Genomic DNA, 13838 nt, shown 5'->3' with positions numbered 1-13838 from the left:
AAGGAGGACACACACGTAAAACATGTGCACGCACGCACACAACAAATGCAACGGCTAACAACAGATGATATAGAGAATATTCTCCAGTGGTCTCCCATGGGTACTGGAAAGAAAACTAACGTAAAAACACTAATGTATCATAGAAATACGTCACGCACTTAGTTTTATAAAGGCTGCATAAAGAGTTTGCTTGACTTTTTCCTCAAGTATCTCTTTTCCATCTCCCACGAGGTCACACAGCTCAAAATAATCTAAGTTTGAACAACGTGGTTCCTCCACTCCCTTCCTGACAGTCCTCTACTCTGTGCGTAACTATGTGACTTTGTGTGTGTATACATCTGCAGAAGATGGAATGGCATTTGGGAAGTGGCACGTGTCAGTTAGGACATGTCAAAAGGGCCCTCAGAGCAGTGGCAGCAGAGGAGGCAACTGCCTGTGCAAGTGTGTAGTAGGCTTGTGTGCAGTCAATAATGGGAGCAGAAAATGTCCATTAAAAGGCCCCATATCTAACTCTACTTGTAAATTAGGTATTGAGCCATTGGTGGAGAGCGGTCATGCTGTCACACACCCATGAAGCTCAGTGTGTGTGTGTGTGTGAGAGAGTGTGAGTGTGAGTGAGAGAGAGAGAGAAAGAGTGTGTTTATATGTACCCTGTGGTGTTTTTTGGGGATGGGGGGGGTCTTGATGGGCTGTGACAGGCGTTGGGGTTGAACAGGGAGGGCAGCGACCTGAAAGTCAGTCAATTGGTGGTCCGGATATGGCTAAAAGCCATTTAGAGATGACATGGTGTTGAATTTCTGGGTTGGGGAAGAGACGATGGGAACCTAATGCACCACGGCAGGATCCATGGGGTGCTTACTGGCAATACAAGGACATATAAAGTCGCACCCCCTATTTGTGTTGTTCTTTTTTAAAATATTTCATTGTGATTTTATTCACTTATTTTTCTTGGGTGTGTTCTCTTAGGTATGTGGTCATTTTTCTTGGTTTTCTCCCTCTTTTCAAATAAATAAAATAATAATAAAAGTGAATGTGTGTTGGAGCTCATGAGTGGCCCCCACACATGTACTATGTTCATGCTCTCTGCTTGGGGACAACTCATAAGCAACAACAGTGGTGCTACTACATGAAACATTGTTTGCTCTCGAGCCCTCATTTTGTTGAGGCTCCCATGAGGCATATTATCAGTATCAAAACCAATGCCTTAACAGTATGGCAGAAAAAGACTACATCAACGGATCCACCTAATTGTCCAGTGTGTGTGTACCAAACAGCACTATTGCACTTGGATAAATGGAATAACCCGTTGATTGACACATCCTGTGTATGGGTGAGCCCCCTCCCTGATTTCCTGTATGGATTCCCCACATGCAGCTGTGTGCGATTTCACTAAACACGTACTTTGATCTTCATCTACAGTTTTATCACCCATTAAAAGAGCAATATGTAATTTTCAGCGGCCACTAGTGGTGCGGTTTCAAGATTTTAACCAGGTGTGTGATCGTACGCGTGCTTGGCTCAAACTCATGAGCGAGCATAATCCAAAACACAACCACTTTCATAAAGAGATCCCACAATAAATTCGGAAACACCGGCATTTGGCTTTTCACACAGACATGTTTTTCCCTGCTCTGTTACTACCACCAACGTTCCCGGCTTGGAGGCAGACCCCATAACTAAAGTATATTGCACGGATAATGTTAGCAACTGGTCGGCATGCTAACATCAGCCTTTCTGATGTTGACTGTTTTTACCCGACATCATCTGATTCTCGCTTGGCCTGAGGGGCTTCAGCACGAGTTTATGTTGGAGAGCGTGTTGGAGAGGTGTGCTGTGTGACAGTTGTTTCGTGGTGGACTGCATTTCATTTGCTGAGTTGTTGTCACTGTGGTTGGCAGAAGACTCGGGAGCGTGCACAGGGCCACATCCTGACCAGATACCTTCAATTAACAAGCAGAATAGTGGTGGTTCCAAGCAACAGAGAAAACGTTGTGGTTAATTTCTAAGTGAGGTTAGTGCCCTTTGACAAAAGGAAGTGATTTCATTGAAAAACTACATATAGTCCCTTTAACACTCAATTACTGTGCAATGCAGCAGTTATCAACTACACTGAGGGCTAACTGCATGCTGTACAAAAACTACACTACCCATGAGGCAGTTTATGTGAAAAGACAGATAAATAAAAAGTACCTGCATCTTATCTTGGTCCACCACTTCAAGGCTGCCCTTCTGGCCCCTCAAAGCTACTTAAAAGTCCTCCGCTCAACATTTATACATGAATCTCAAGGCCTCAGTGTGAATACAGCAACAATACAGGGAAAGACGATAAAAAGGGGAAAAAAAAAAAAAATCAAACAACATTTCCCAGGGGGCTGCTGGGTAATTAAAAATTCCAAGGCTCTCATCTCCAGCTTTCACTCTTAGGGAGCCACCTCACAGCTGTTTTCCCCGTAGTCTGCCTTCTGCTAACACACACACACACACACACACACACAGAGTAACATTATAATAAAGATCTTAGGCATGTCATTACAATCATGCATCTGCGGTGAGTTAATGCTACTTCTATATCTTTTATCTCTTCACTAGGGAAAATAATGGAAACTAGGCCTAGGTCGATACAGCAGGCTTCTTTGCTGTTGGTGATTGATAATAATTGCGCTGCCGAGGGAGTGACAGACACTTCCGTGTTTGTAATTGACTTGTAATTAGCAAACAGGAGATTATTAGCTTGTACCGCTAATGCACTTTGGGGGCTAGCATCAACGTCAGTTAGCTGAGGTGACTGGGCGAGACGCTTTGCACCCGGTGGCCTGCCAGAGTTTGAATCAGTCATGTTGTTGGCGGCTGCTGACAGAAAACACCGGTGAAAAGCAGCAGAGCACAAAAGATAGCGCTTCTAACCACACAGCCATCTTCCAATTGAGCTGTCTTGACAGACTCATTTCAGCTACATCTGAGACAAAGAAATATCATGTCTGGGTGTGAGTTTCGGTCTGTTGGTCAAACATAGCTGCTGCAGGCACTTATTACTTTTGTACCCAATCAGGTAGGGAAAAAAAAAAATTCTAGTGTATCTAGTTATCTGTTGAGCCCTCTACCTTTTCCACTTTCTCTGTCTAATATTAGCCTACAGAAAAACACACAGTTCGTATTTCTCTACAGTACGCCTTCACTTAAAATGATAAAGGACAGGCATTACTATCAACCCAGTGTGGGTTCACAGGGCAGAATCAGCTGATGCAAGTAGCAAATAATTGCAGATAAAAGCATTTTAAATCACAACTCATTATAAGGCCGACACCAGGTCTGATCTGAGTGCCTCTCCACTTTAATTCCTGGGGATTATAGTTCATCATGACATAGCACAGACAAAATGCAAATTAATACATGCGGAAGCCAAACGAGCCGCCTGCCCATCGAGCTCTAAATGGAATGCTCAAGCTGAGTTTGGATAACATGAATACCAATGGTTAAAAACGAAAGACAGGGAGGCGAGGAATTGATGAGTGAGTGATTCTCTGAAGTATGGTGAAATGAGGGAGTGATGTGCAGAAATGGAGGAGTAACAGGGTGCGAGTAAACAAGAAAGAAGTGATGAAGAGGAGAGCACTGGAAAGATAAGAGATGCTAGGAGGGAGAGGAGGAAAAATTGAGTGATATTGCAGAACTGGCAAAGAGGGAAAGGAAAAAATGGAAGCAATCAGACTCTAAACAATGAGTAGAGAGAGACATTCAAAGGGATGAAGAAGGAGAGAGAAGTGTTTAAGTGAGTGAGTGTGTGCCAGTGTGGCAACTTGCCATTCTAGCAGTGGATAGTTGATGGTGCCAGGACAATTTAAGGATGGCTTAGTATATCTACTGTGCCTGAGGTGGAGAAGGCTGGTCAGAGCAAGAGAGAAGAGCTCTAAATCCGGTGTGTAAAAAAGACAGCTTGTTTGTACACACACAAGAACCCAACGGGAAGTTTTACATTCCAAGTTTGACAAACATCCAACAGTTTTTGATTTACAAAGTATATTTTTACTGTTTGAAGCTGGAGTGATAATACTTCAACATAACTACACATACATTTTGTTTCTGCTTCTCCTCTGTTTGGGTTTTTCTGAGTTAATATCAGTACTTTCCTGTGCTTGCTGATACCCTATTGATTAAACTCTACACTTTCATTCTCACCATTTGTGTTAGGGCAAATCAATGCCCTCCTATTCACGCATTTGCTAGATTTTATGCTGAAGGGAAGAAATACAGATTTTCTTTCCCAACTCAAGAATAGCAGTTGCCAACAGGGGCAATCTGACCAAATGACATGGTTGACGTTGCTCTAAATCTGGCTGCCTAGGGCAATAATTACTGTTGAGCTGTGCTAACAGCACATTTATGACACCGAGATGAGGATAGCATGTACCTGACAATCTACACCAGTGCTGTGCCTTAGGGAATGATAAAACACACCCTTACGTGTCCCTACACTTCTTTGTTGCAAGTTGATTTCCACAGAAATCTCAAGCTTCTTCTCAAGCTCTATGTCTGAAATTGACAAAGAGAAGAGCAGATGGAGAAACAAAGAGATGGGCAACGTGATGCATTCTCCATGATGCCTGGGGGAAAAAAAAAAAAAATATATATATATATATATACACACACACACACACACACACACACACACACACACACACACCCCAAATCTCTAGGACAAAGTGTCAGTTGTACTGTAAGTTTCCCCTCACTAAACACACATCAATGATAATTTGTCTTTTTCAACTGACTTTTACTGTTTTTCCACCCACCGCCTACTTCCTCTGTTCCTGCCTTCCTTTTAATACCCCATTTCCCTCTAATCAGATAGCAGCAGCTGGCATGCATATGATCATCTTTTGCCCTACACTTTCAAAACAATTGTTTCTCCTTTGCCATGATACTGTTGTATAGCTGCAACAATGGCCATCCATATGGTGTACGTAGTGGGCATCAGTGAATGTAGGGCTTAAGGCAGAAATGCACTTGAAAAAAGAAATAAAACCCCAAATGGATGAATATCCCTATCTGCTCTCCCTCTCTTGGGCCAATGCCATCCTCAAAGACTGGTGTTAACCTTCAGTGCACTTATGACTGACTATTGATAGTCACTGAAGTGCCAGTGAACATTACAGCCCATCTGTTATACGATGCTTAGCACTGGAGTACAGATTACAATGACCATGTTCCAGTCCCCTGAAATGGATAATGAATAAAGAATGGAGCTAAAATAGAGTAGATAGGAAGGACAAAAGTCACGTTTACAAGGAGGCTGATAGTGTGTCTGAGTGAGAAGAGAGAAGGGAGGAGAGAAATAGCTCAGGGTGAGCCAGCTTGGATACTACACTATCTAAAGCTTGAGGGGAACTTTCTATAAAAGAGGGGAAGAGTAGGGGCACGGATCCAGAAGTCAACAAAAGGTTGTATCGTAGAACATTGTTTGGCTCTACTGCCCCTGCACAATAAAGTTTTCTGTTGTCGCACCAGCTGCGGCTGCAGTGCTGCTCATGAATCTTTGAGCCAGAAATGTGCCTTGCATTCAAATGACTCTAGGTCAACCGAAATTAACTGATAGTTTTGTCTACAAAATGTCAAAAAGTTAAAAATGCCCATTGTAATTTCCCAGATCCACTGTGACGTCCTTAAATGTCTTGTTGTGTGAGACCAACAGTCCAAACATTTTTTACAAAGCAGTTGTAATTTTGGCTTTAAAAATGACAAAGACAATGAATCGATTGTCAACATAGTGGCAATTTTCAGTCAATCAACTAATTGATAGTCGATAATCGACTAATTGTTTCAGCTCTAGTACGTAAAGTTTTTATGATCTCTAATAAAGCATCTTAGCCTCTAACCATTTAAGCAACATCACTGTTACAATTAACCATTAGATATTGGGTCTGATATAATAGACCATAACATCCCTCAGCTCAAATAGTAAAGCTGTGGCTGGGAAATCTACTGTATACAGCAGAACTGCGGTCTTTAGAATCGGTCACACATTCTATGAATCAGAAGCAAATTTACTGCTTTTAGCGGTTTGAAAAGTGGCCTAATCGCACTTCAGCTTGTACGGCTTTGAGCTTGGAAGCAGACTTGATGGGTGGAATTACCAACAAGAAATGCTGTAGAGCTTACTTTTAACACTCACTTGTAAGCACATTGGCAACACCGCTGCTTGTTAAGCTTTCTCCAGATCAAAATATTCATCTGTACCCAACAAGGAAGAGGCAAATGCTCGAGACCCAGCTGTTGAATACTAAAGAGAAACTATTTGATCCAACAAAACCTAAATCTGTGCAGGCTATAAGCCTATTAGTAGTATAGCTGGAAGGTTTTAATCACTGTCCCCTGTCTATAGGGTCCATTACCCAGACACTGCATTATGGTCCCCTGGTACAGAGGTCAAAACACTCTTACAATGATGCACAGTGCTTTATTGACTTGACTGTGAGGTGGAAAGTGCTTTTATCTGTGCTGTTTAGTGGCTTACAGTATATTTGTGTGGTTTAGTGTGTACAAAAATGAGTCTCTGTGTGCGAGTTGTGCGAATTGTGTGAATGCCTTTGCAAATGTGTTCTTCTCACCAGCCTCTAATTTCTATGAATATACATTTTGATTATGTTTGTGAACAATGACTCTCTTGTGGACATATTTCTCCATTCCTTTGTGTGTTTCAATTTTTAAATAAATAGCGGAGTGGCTAATATCGGGGATGTGTGGAAGCAGTAATTGCAGAAGGAATAAATATCCTCCATTTTTCGCTTTATCTCTCATGTACAGAGTGGCTTTGAGTCTGCTGAGTGAATTAGCATAATGAGAGGAAAGTAAATGAGCAACGCTTCATGGTTTGACAAAATGGCTGCCATTTGAGGCAAATTGTAGAGGTGTGTAAGTGCATGTTGTGTTGCTGTGGTCTGACAAGTGACGAGAAGTATTATGTCTCTTGAGTCACAGTGTTCATATTACAAAACCCACAGGCATTTAGTGTAATACTAGCATTCATTTATCAAAGGAAATATATACATGACAAACTCTGGGATGGACAGGAGTAGGTAGATGTAGGCTAGCATGGAAATACGGTAATTAGACTGTCAGAAAACCATAGGCGGCATATGGACCTTTTAACATTAAATAACACACAAGGGGGCCCATTTGCCTATGCTAAACGTTTACTGTGTGCTTAAAGTTAAGAAGAACCTGCTATTATTTGATCAACTGACGCCACTGTCTGTTTAGAACAGCAAATATTGATCCACCCTGTGCATTTTGACAGCACCATGAGCCACTGAATAACACGCTATTCCCTACCTTCAATTCACATATCAACCCAAGTACAAACAACAAATCACTGTCAGTCAGCATTGTTTTCTAAGTGAGGACTCTCTGAGACCAGAAAGTGAGTGATAGAAACAGCACAAGAGGCCTCAACATCAGCCTCAAATGTAGTTTTAGGTCTTCCAAAGCTGAATGGAAGACTTGAAACCGCTTTTTCTCTTCACTTACCATCTTCTGCAGGTGCTTCTCCTTGCGAACGTCCACCATGACCAAGCCCTCCTTAACTAGGCCGAGGCCCACGTCGTCCTTTGTGTCCCCAAACTGTATTGTGACAAATGGGCAGGTGGGACCCGAGTACTCCACATTTAACAGGCACTGGGTGTTCTGGATGTCACGCACAATGCAGTCCACCACGTCCGCGCGGGCATCCTCCTGAAGAAGTAGGGTTTGATAAGGGATTAAGTAGAGAGAGGGGTGTGGGATAGGGGCGGTAATGGATGGTGGGGTTGAAGAAGGTAAAAAGAAGATTGAGGAGGGGGAAGAAAGGTGGGGAAAAGGGTGAAAGGGATAATTTGTATATTATAAAAATTATAACAGATATGCATACAAACATAAATATATGCTATGCAGAGGCTGATAAACAATACAAATACATTAACCTAACTGTGATCTGGTTTCTGTTGAGAAAAAAAAAACTATCCACACAAGCTTGGGAATGTGGTCATTAAGAGCATATCATTCACCAATCGGATTACAAGTACATGATCACTCACACAGCTATCTCCAGCCATACAGCACAGCAACTATCTACGCAACCAGTTCAAGACATTTTAGTTTGCCTGATCTATCAAATCGCCAGACTCTCACCCACCCACCCACCCTCCTCCATCTCGTCCCTTTCTTCTTCAGTTAGTTACCTCACTCTCTCTTATTCCTAACCTTCTCGAATGTGAAAGGCCAGCATTTGATTGAACACATGGTGGAGATAAAGGTGGAACAGCTGCAATGCAGTCCTGACCTCCCGTCCTTCAGCAGTCAGGACGAAGATGAGAAAAACAAGGGAGCTGCATCTTCAGAAGCAGGAAGACACTTAAAAACAAACAGCAGTCCCTGGCCATCATCCATCCCTCCCCTACACCATCCATCTCTTCGCTTCCCTCCTTTCTCACCCTGGTCTTGTCTCCATGGCAACCTGCTTCGAGCTAGCCGCCCTTGGGTACGTGCGTGTCTGGTGTATGTGTGTGTGTGAGCGTGTGTGGGCAGGGAAGCTTGTTCAAGGCACAAAACTAAGGGCCTTTTTTGTCCCCGCTCTCCCCCTGGTCAACTTGTCACAGGCGCTGCAGGGGAGCTCGGGGCGAGAGAGAGAAAGAGAGAGAGGGAGAGAGAATGTTATAGAACAAGAATACGTTGACACTTGTTAGGGGGCAATACAAAATTAATGAGAGCCTTCTAGTGACTCTCATCTGCCATATGTGCAGAACAGACCTGGTTCAATGTGTTAACAGGCTAAAAAACATAGCATAGCATTTTACTTATTGTAAATCAATATAATTGTAGCAGTGTGGGCAGCTGGGTATTGTTTGAGTTTCCCAATTGAGCCAATACAATCCTTAGACAAAAAAAATACTTTTTTTGGAATCTATGTTTTTATTTTTTCCACAACCTTTTTTCTATTTAACAAAATGACTCACATATCTCAGATTACATTTTGCTTCGATACAAACTGGAATTCTGACTACATGAAATACTATTCAATATTAGGAAAAAAGTGATTTAAATCAAGAAATGAGTGATCAAATATTTAGAATGCATGTTATTGATCGGACAGCACTGACTGTAGACAGAGTTTGAAACACTGAGATGTGTAGTGTCAAAAGGTTTTTAATTTTCATTTGTAATTTTAGCCAAAAAAAAAAAAAAAAAGGAAACTCTTGCTCCCTACATGACTGTTAAGGATAAAAGGTAGATGGTAGTGCATTAAATGTAATGCAAATGAGTGAAAAGAAGTTGTTTGGAATGATGTGTGACCACAAGCAACCTTTTCATTTTTCAGCTATGTACAAACCACTGCCATTAGGGAGTGGCTATTGTGTGGTTGGACGTTTTTTGTGTGGCAAGTTATTTTGCTGTTCATCTTTTTTACAAGTGCACTCTTGGCATAAATGACTTTCTTTAATTAGCTGAGCAGGCATTATAAAGAGGTGGCTGTGTGTCCTGAGTGCAGGCAGCTGAGAATTCACAAGATCTGTAAAAAGACTGGATGAAAAAGCATTAAAGATGTTGTAGCAGTTACTGCTCTGACAGAGGTAACTGCTGCGGACGTTGTGGGGATAACATGTGCATTGTGCCTCCTTCTTTCAAGTCAAGTTGCAAGCACATATTTCAGGTAAGCATACTTGTCCTACTAAACAGCAGAACAGTGACAGTCCACCTTGCTCCTGCTGTTTTTTGAACATATTGTCACTTCATTTAACATTTCAGGAAACTGCACTGGAAAGCAGCAGAATGATCTTGTCCCACTGGCAGGAGTTTGGTGTTTGGAAGATTTTAAGACTTATTGTGAAGCCATTTAATATGTGAAGACAAAGCATTTTGTGCAGGGCATCAGGAGGCAGGTTGTAAGACAAAGACAACAACCTTTCCTGTGTGCAGCAGCAAAGGCGCAGTACAAGTGGGGCGCCGTGTCAACGTGAGTGACACAGTAAAAAGCTTAAGATAAAGCAGACGCATGAAAACGCATGAAAGGAAAACCACCAGAAAATAGAAAGAACGGGAAAAAGGTTAGACGAATACAGAGTGACAGAGAGAGAGTGAGGTGAGGTGTATGTCAGCTTCCAACATGTGGTAAAGCAGTGTGTGTGTGTGTGTGTCTGGGGGCTGTGAAGTGTAGGTGATGCCTTTGTCCCCCAGACTAGACCAACAGATGTGCCACTTCATCCTCCAGGAGACACTGACTCATGAGACAAGTGACAGTGTGCATACAAGCACTACCAGCTAACACACCAAACACACACCGCCGGTCAACACTATTACATGGAAAGCCCCTTAATTACACTAAAATAACACTAAGTTTTAAATTAACATGGAGAGACTAAATATCTGGACAACACAATACAATTCAACAGCACCACTGAACTAACCATACAGTTGAATAATAACCTCTTCAAACCGGTTTCAACAAAAACTGAACACTATAACCTTCATGAAAGTAGATTTATTTCAGGACTGTCCTATTAGACTGCATCAACTTTAGCTAGATGTATCTGATAAACTAGGAACTGAGTCTAGATAAACAATCTAAACAAACAATGTGAAAACTAGTTATTAATTCTCAGAAATATGACATTACAAACATGCAAATACTCTGAACCTTGACTGATAAGGCTAAGTAGAACAAATACCCTTTAAACGAACACTCTGGAAAGCACGCACACACAACCAATTAAAGACATGGCTTAGTGCTGTGTCAATCAGGCACATACCAAAAGAAAACATGTTTGTATCTGCACAAACCACTCAGGCTGCTGCCGGCTCAGGAGGCAACCAATGAGTTGACCCCTTGACACACACAAAACACAGTCACTCACACAGGCAGAGACAAATACGCACACAAGTGGTCACTAGAGGTTGAGTAAACACACATGGATGTAAACAAGAAGATTAGGCCTGCAGAAACAACATCAACTGCTGCTTGGATATCAGACATTTATATGCACAGACACAAACCTGGGTGGTTTGTATCTATCTATAGGATGAGACGGAGTCCAGGTTGTTGAAGAAATTTCCAAAAAAACCTCAAACCTCAAATTGTTCATTCAACATTAATGTCTCTCTGCTACCATGTCAATTATTCTCAATTTTTTTTGCAACCAAATAAATGAATGGCTTGATGTTTGTCATGGCTCTGTCTGCCCTGTACTGCATGCATTATGTATGAGCATAGTTTTCACTAACACTTGCTTGGAATGAAAACTCGACCCTGCCTGTCAATTACAGACTTATCACCTCGTGTGATAAGTGAAACTCAAACAGGTTTTATGTCTTGAAAAGTCAACTTTTAAAAGCTGGCAGGAAAGGAGACTGAACAGTTGATATTGCAAAGTTAATTTTGAAGTTTTCAGCTGCGACACACATCTGTACTCTGCAAGCATGCTCATCTTGCACTTACGTCCTGTGGGATCTGGATGAAGGCGAAGGCATACTCGGTGGCCTGTGCTGGCAGGGTCCTGGTGCTGAAGGCAGGGGGAATGGCAGCCAGACGATTGGACGACACAACTTCTCTCTGAGGGAGGATGAATGGGGGACAGAAATCAGACCCAATATAAAACATTTTTCAGCAGTCTTCATGGTGTTTATCTATGCAATCATACATAGACACACAGGCATTTGTTTTTTGTATTATGAAATACTGTAGCTGTGAAGTTAGTAAAGTCGGGGTTTAGGGTCTAAAACATTAACTCTTGGGAATCATAATTTATTTATGATTTTGAGGTTAGAGGAGTGTAAAGTGAAGCTCAACAACAATTGGATGACTATGTCTAAGCAGACATGACAGACATCCGTCTCCTGCTACAACTACACCAAAGAAGGCCAACAGATTAATTCAGAAATGTCTGGCTTGTTCAGTTATGATACAGATACGTAAAACAAATGTGTAACAAGGTTGCTGAAAGCTTGCTTTCTGAATTTTTAACATAAGAGCGCATCTCTTAAACCACATGCCTCTACAAGGGAAGGACGTTCTTAAACAAAACACAGCCTGAGTACATCAGACTGTAAATCCATCCTTTACCCTGTAATGTATTTCTATTTTTCCTTGATTCTGGATCAATTCTCAAATCCGTATGACACTTTAATGATGATGAGTTTACAACTGTGAAAGAAGGACAGATGCCATTTTGTAGCTTAAGGGCTGCGTGCTTGTATGTCACCTTACCAATCATTTCACAGCTGTTTCTACAGCAGTACTGAGGCCCCTCTTTCACTAAGCTCCATCTGCTATTTAGCTGAGCGACAAGTTAAGTGTAAAGATGACAATAGACGTCAAGTTCATAGTCGCCAGACTCTTGTCAGATTAGAAAACGCACCAAAATGTATGCAAAAAGGGAAACATTAGTTTCCAGTGTGTTTAAATATGATAATGATTAAAGTGTTCCAGTGCTACATATCCCAAAAAAGTTACATTTTCTAAAAGGTGCTTAAGAGACAATGAATCAGGTTAAATTATGCAACGACTACAGGCATTACATTTTTTGAATTTCTGATCTTTGCAATGGCATTAAGATGCATTTTCCTGCATTTACAATCTGATGAAAATGCCTCTGATGTTTCGTGCTCACAGGACAACAAGGATTGTCCTCTTTAATTCAGCACTCTAGTTTGGCCTGGTTCTCAAATTTAAACAAAATGCACATCGCTATATATGTAAAGTGTGTACTACATTTTTACTAAAGCAATGACGTGATTAAGTTGATTGATCCTGACAGGTATATGCCAATGTCAGCGATGACCAATCACTGATCATCACAGGCTGAACATGCTGATGGAAAGTCAGACAAATACAGTCGTTAGAAGAGGGGAGTTAATTTAATGAGCCCCATATCTTAGGTTAATGTGTTCATTGGACTGCACAGTCTAGACAGTGAATACCATGAACATTTATTATGGATTAGTACTTTAAGATTTATCAACGCCATATTAGACTCTGACAGCACTGTAAATGTGGGCTTTAAAAATGAAAAGACAAAAGCGCTCTGCTGTGTTTGCTAATGATCACATAATAATTCAGGTACTGACCTATACAGACAGGTGGCAATATTAGCAAGTAATAGCTCATGACACAGAGGCATGGAATCAAGGCCAGAATGACTCAACCTGAAATGACGCAAAACTACAGAGAATGAGGTAGATATCAGCTCGATTTTTTTTGAGTGCCAGGTCGGCCTCGGAGAATCACACTTTCAGCAACATGCCAGGACGCATCGCATCTGCCAGCCAAACCTCGAGCTGTCCCCCACTCTGAGGTCAGTCACACACTGTGCCGTTCCACTGCATCATGGGAAATCTCCCGCAGGCCGGGGGTTGGCTGTATGAGCCACTTGGTGATGCAAGCATGTGTACGCACGTGGGTAGTAACACACACAAAAACGCACTCACAAAAAGGATGTAGTGCCTTCGTCATCACAGAGTAAAAAATAAGAGAGGGGGAGTTCTGCTTTTGTCATTGCTATGAAAAGGAATAAAAATGATACACTCAGTTGCACTCTTTGCTTCAGTCATAAACAATACAGGGAAAACAAACAAGCCTGCATCATATTAGTTCTAAAAACTCCAGCTGAAAGGACACATAAAGGCTGTTAGGTTGCTTTGAATGTGGAAATGAGCAAACAACTGGTGTCTGAACAGATGCAAGAAATAGAAAAATCCTCTTCAGATACTAGATTGCCTCTGGCTGTGGGTTTGGCTGTAACAAAACAAGGCTAATGTTTGAGTATTTTTCGAGCCCCAAACAAAAGCACTGTTTTAATGATGATGCCAAGATT

At 41.6% G+C, this 13838-nt stretch overlaps 1 protein-coding gene across 1 annotated transcript in view; it reads right to left on the bottom strand.

Annotated features, from left to right (window-relative positions):
• The window catches only part of snd1 (staphylococcal nuclease and tudor domain containing 1), a gene marked incomplete in the record, with an annotated part of 188071 nt that overhangs the window by 9314 nt on the left and 164919 nt on the right, over positions 1-13838 (bottom strand). Inside the window, 2 exon segments of the mRNA XM_046071990.1 lie at positions 7525-7728; positions 11465-11578. Of these exon segments, the coding sequence (XP_045927946.1) occupies positions 7525-7728; positions 11465-11578 (318 nt within the window).

Source organism: Micropterus dolomieu, linkage group LG16, assembly GCF_021292245.1.
Source record: "Micropterus dolomieu isolate WLL.071019.BEF.003 ecotype Adirondacks linkage group LG16, ASM2129224v1, whole genome shotgun sequence".
Taxonomy (NCBI): Eukaryota; Metazoa; Chordata; class Actinopteri; order Centrarchiformes; family Centrarchidae; genus Micropterus; species Micropterus dolomieu.
The sequence above is the reverse complement of the archived record's forward strand: the minus strand, read 5'-3'. Positions and strand labels throughout refer to the sequence as shown.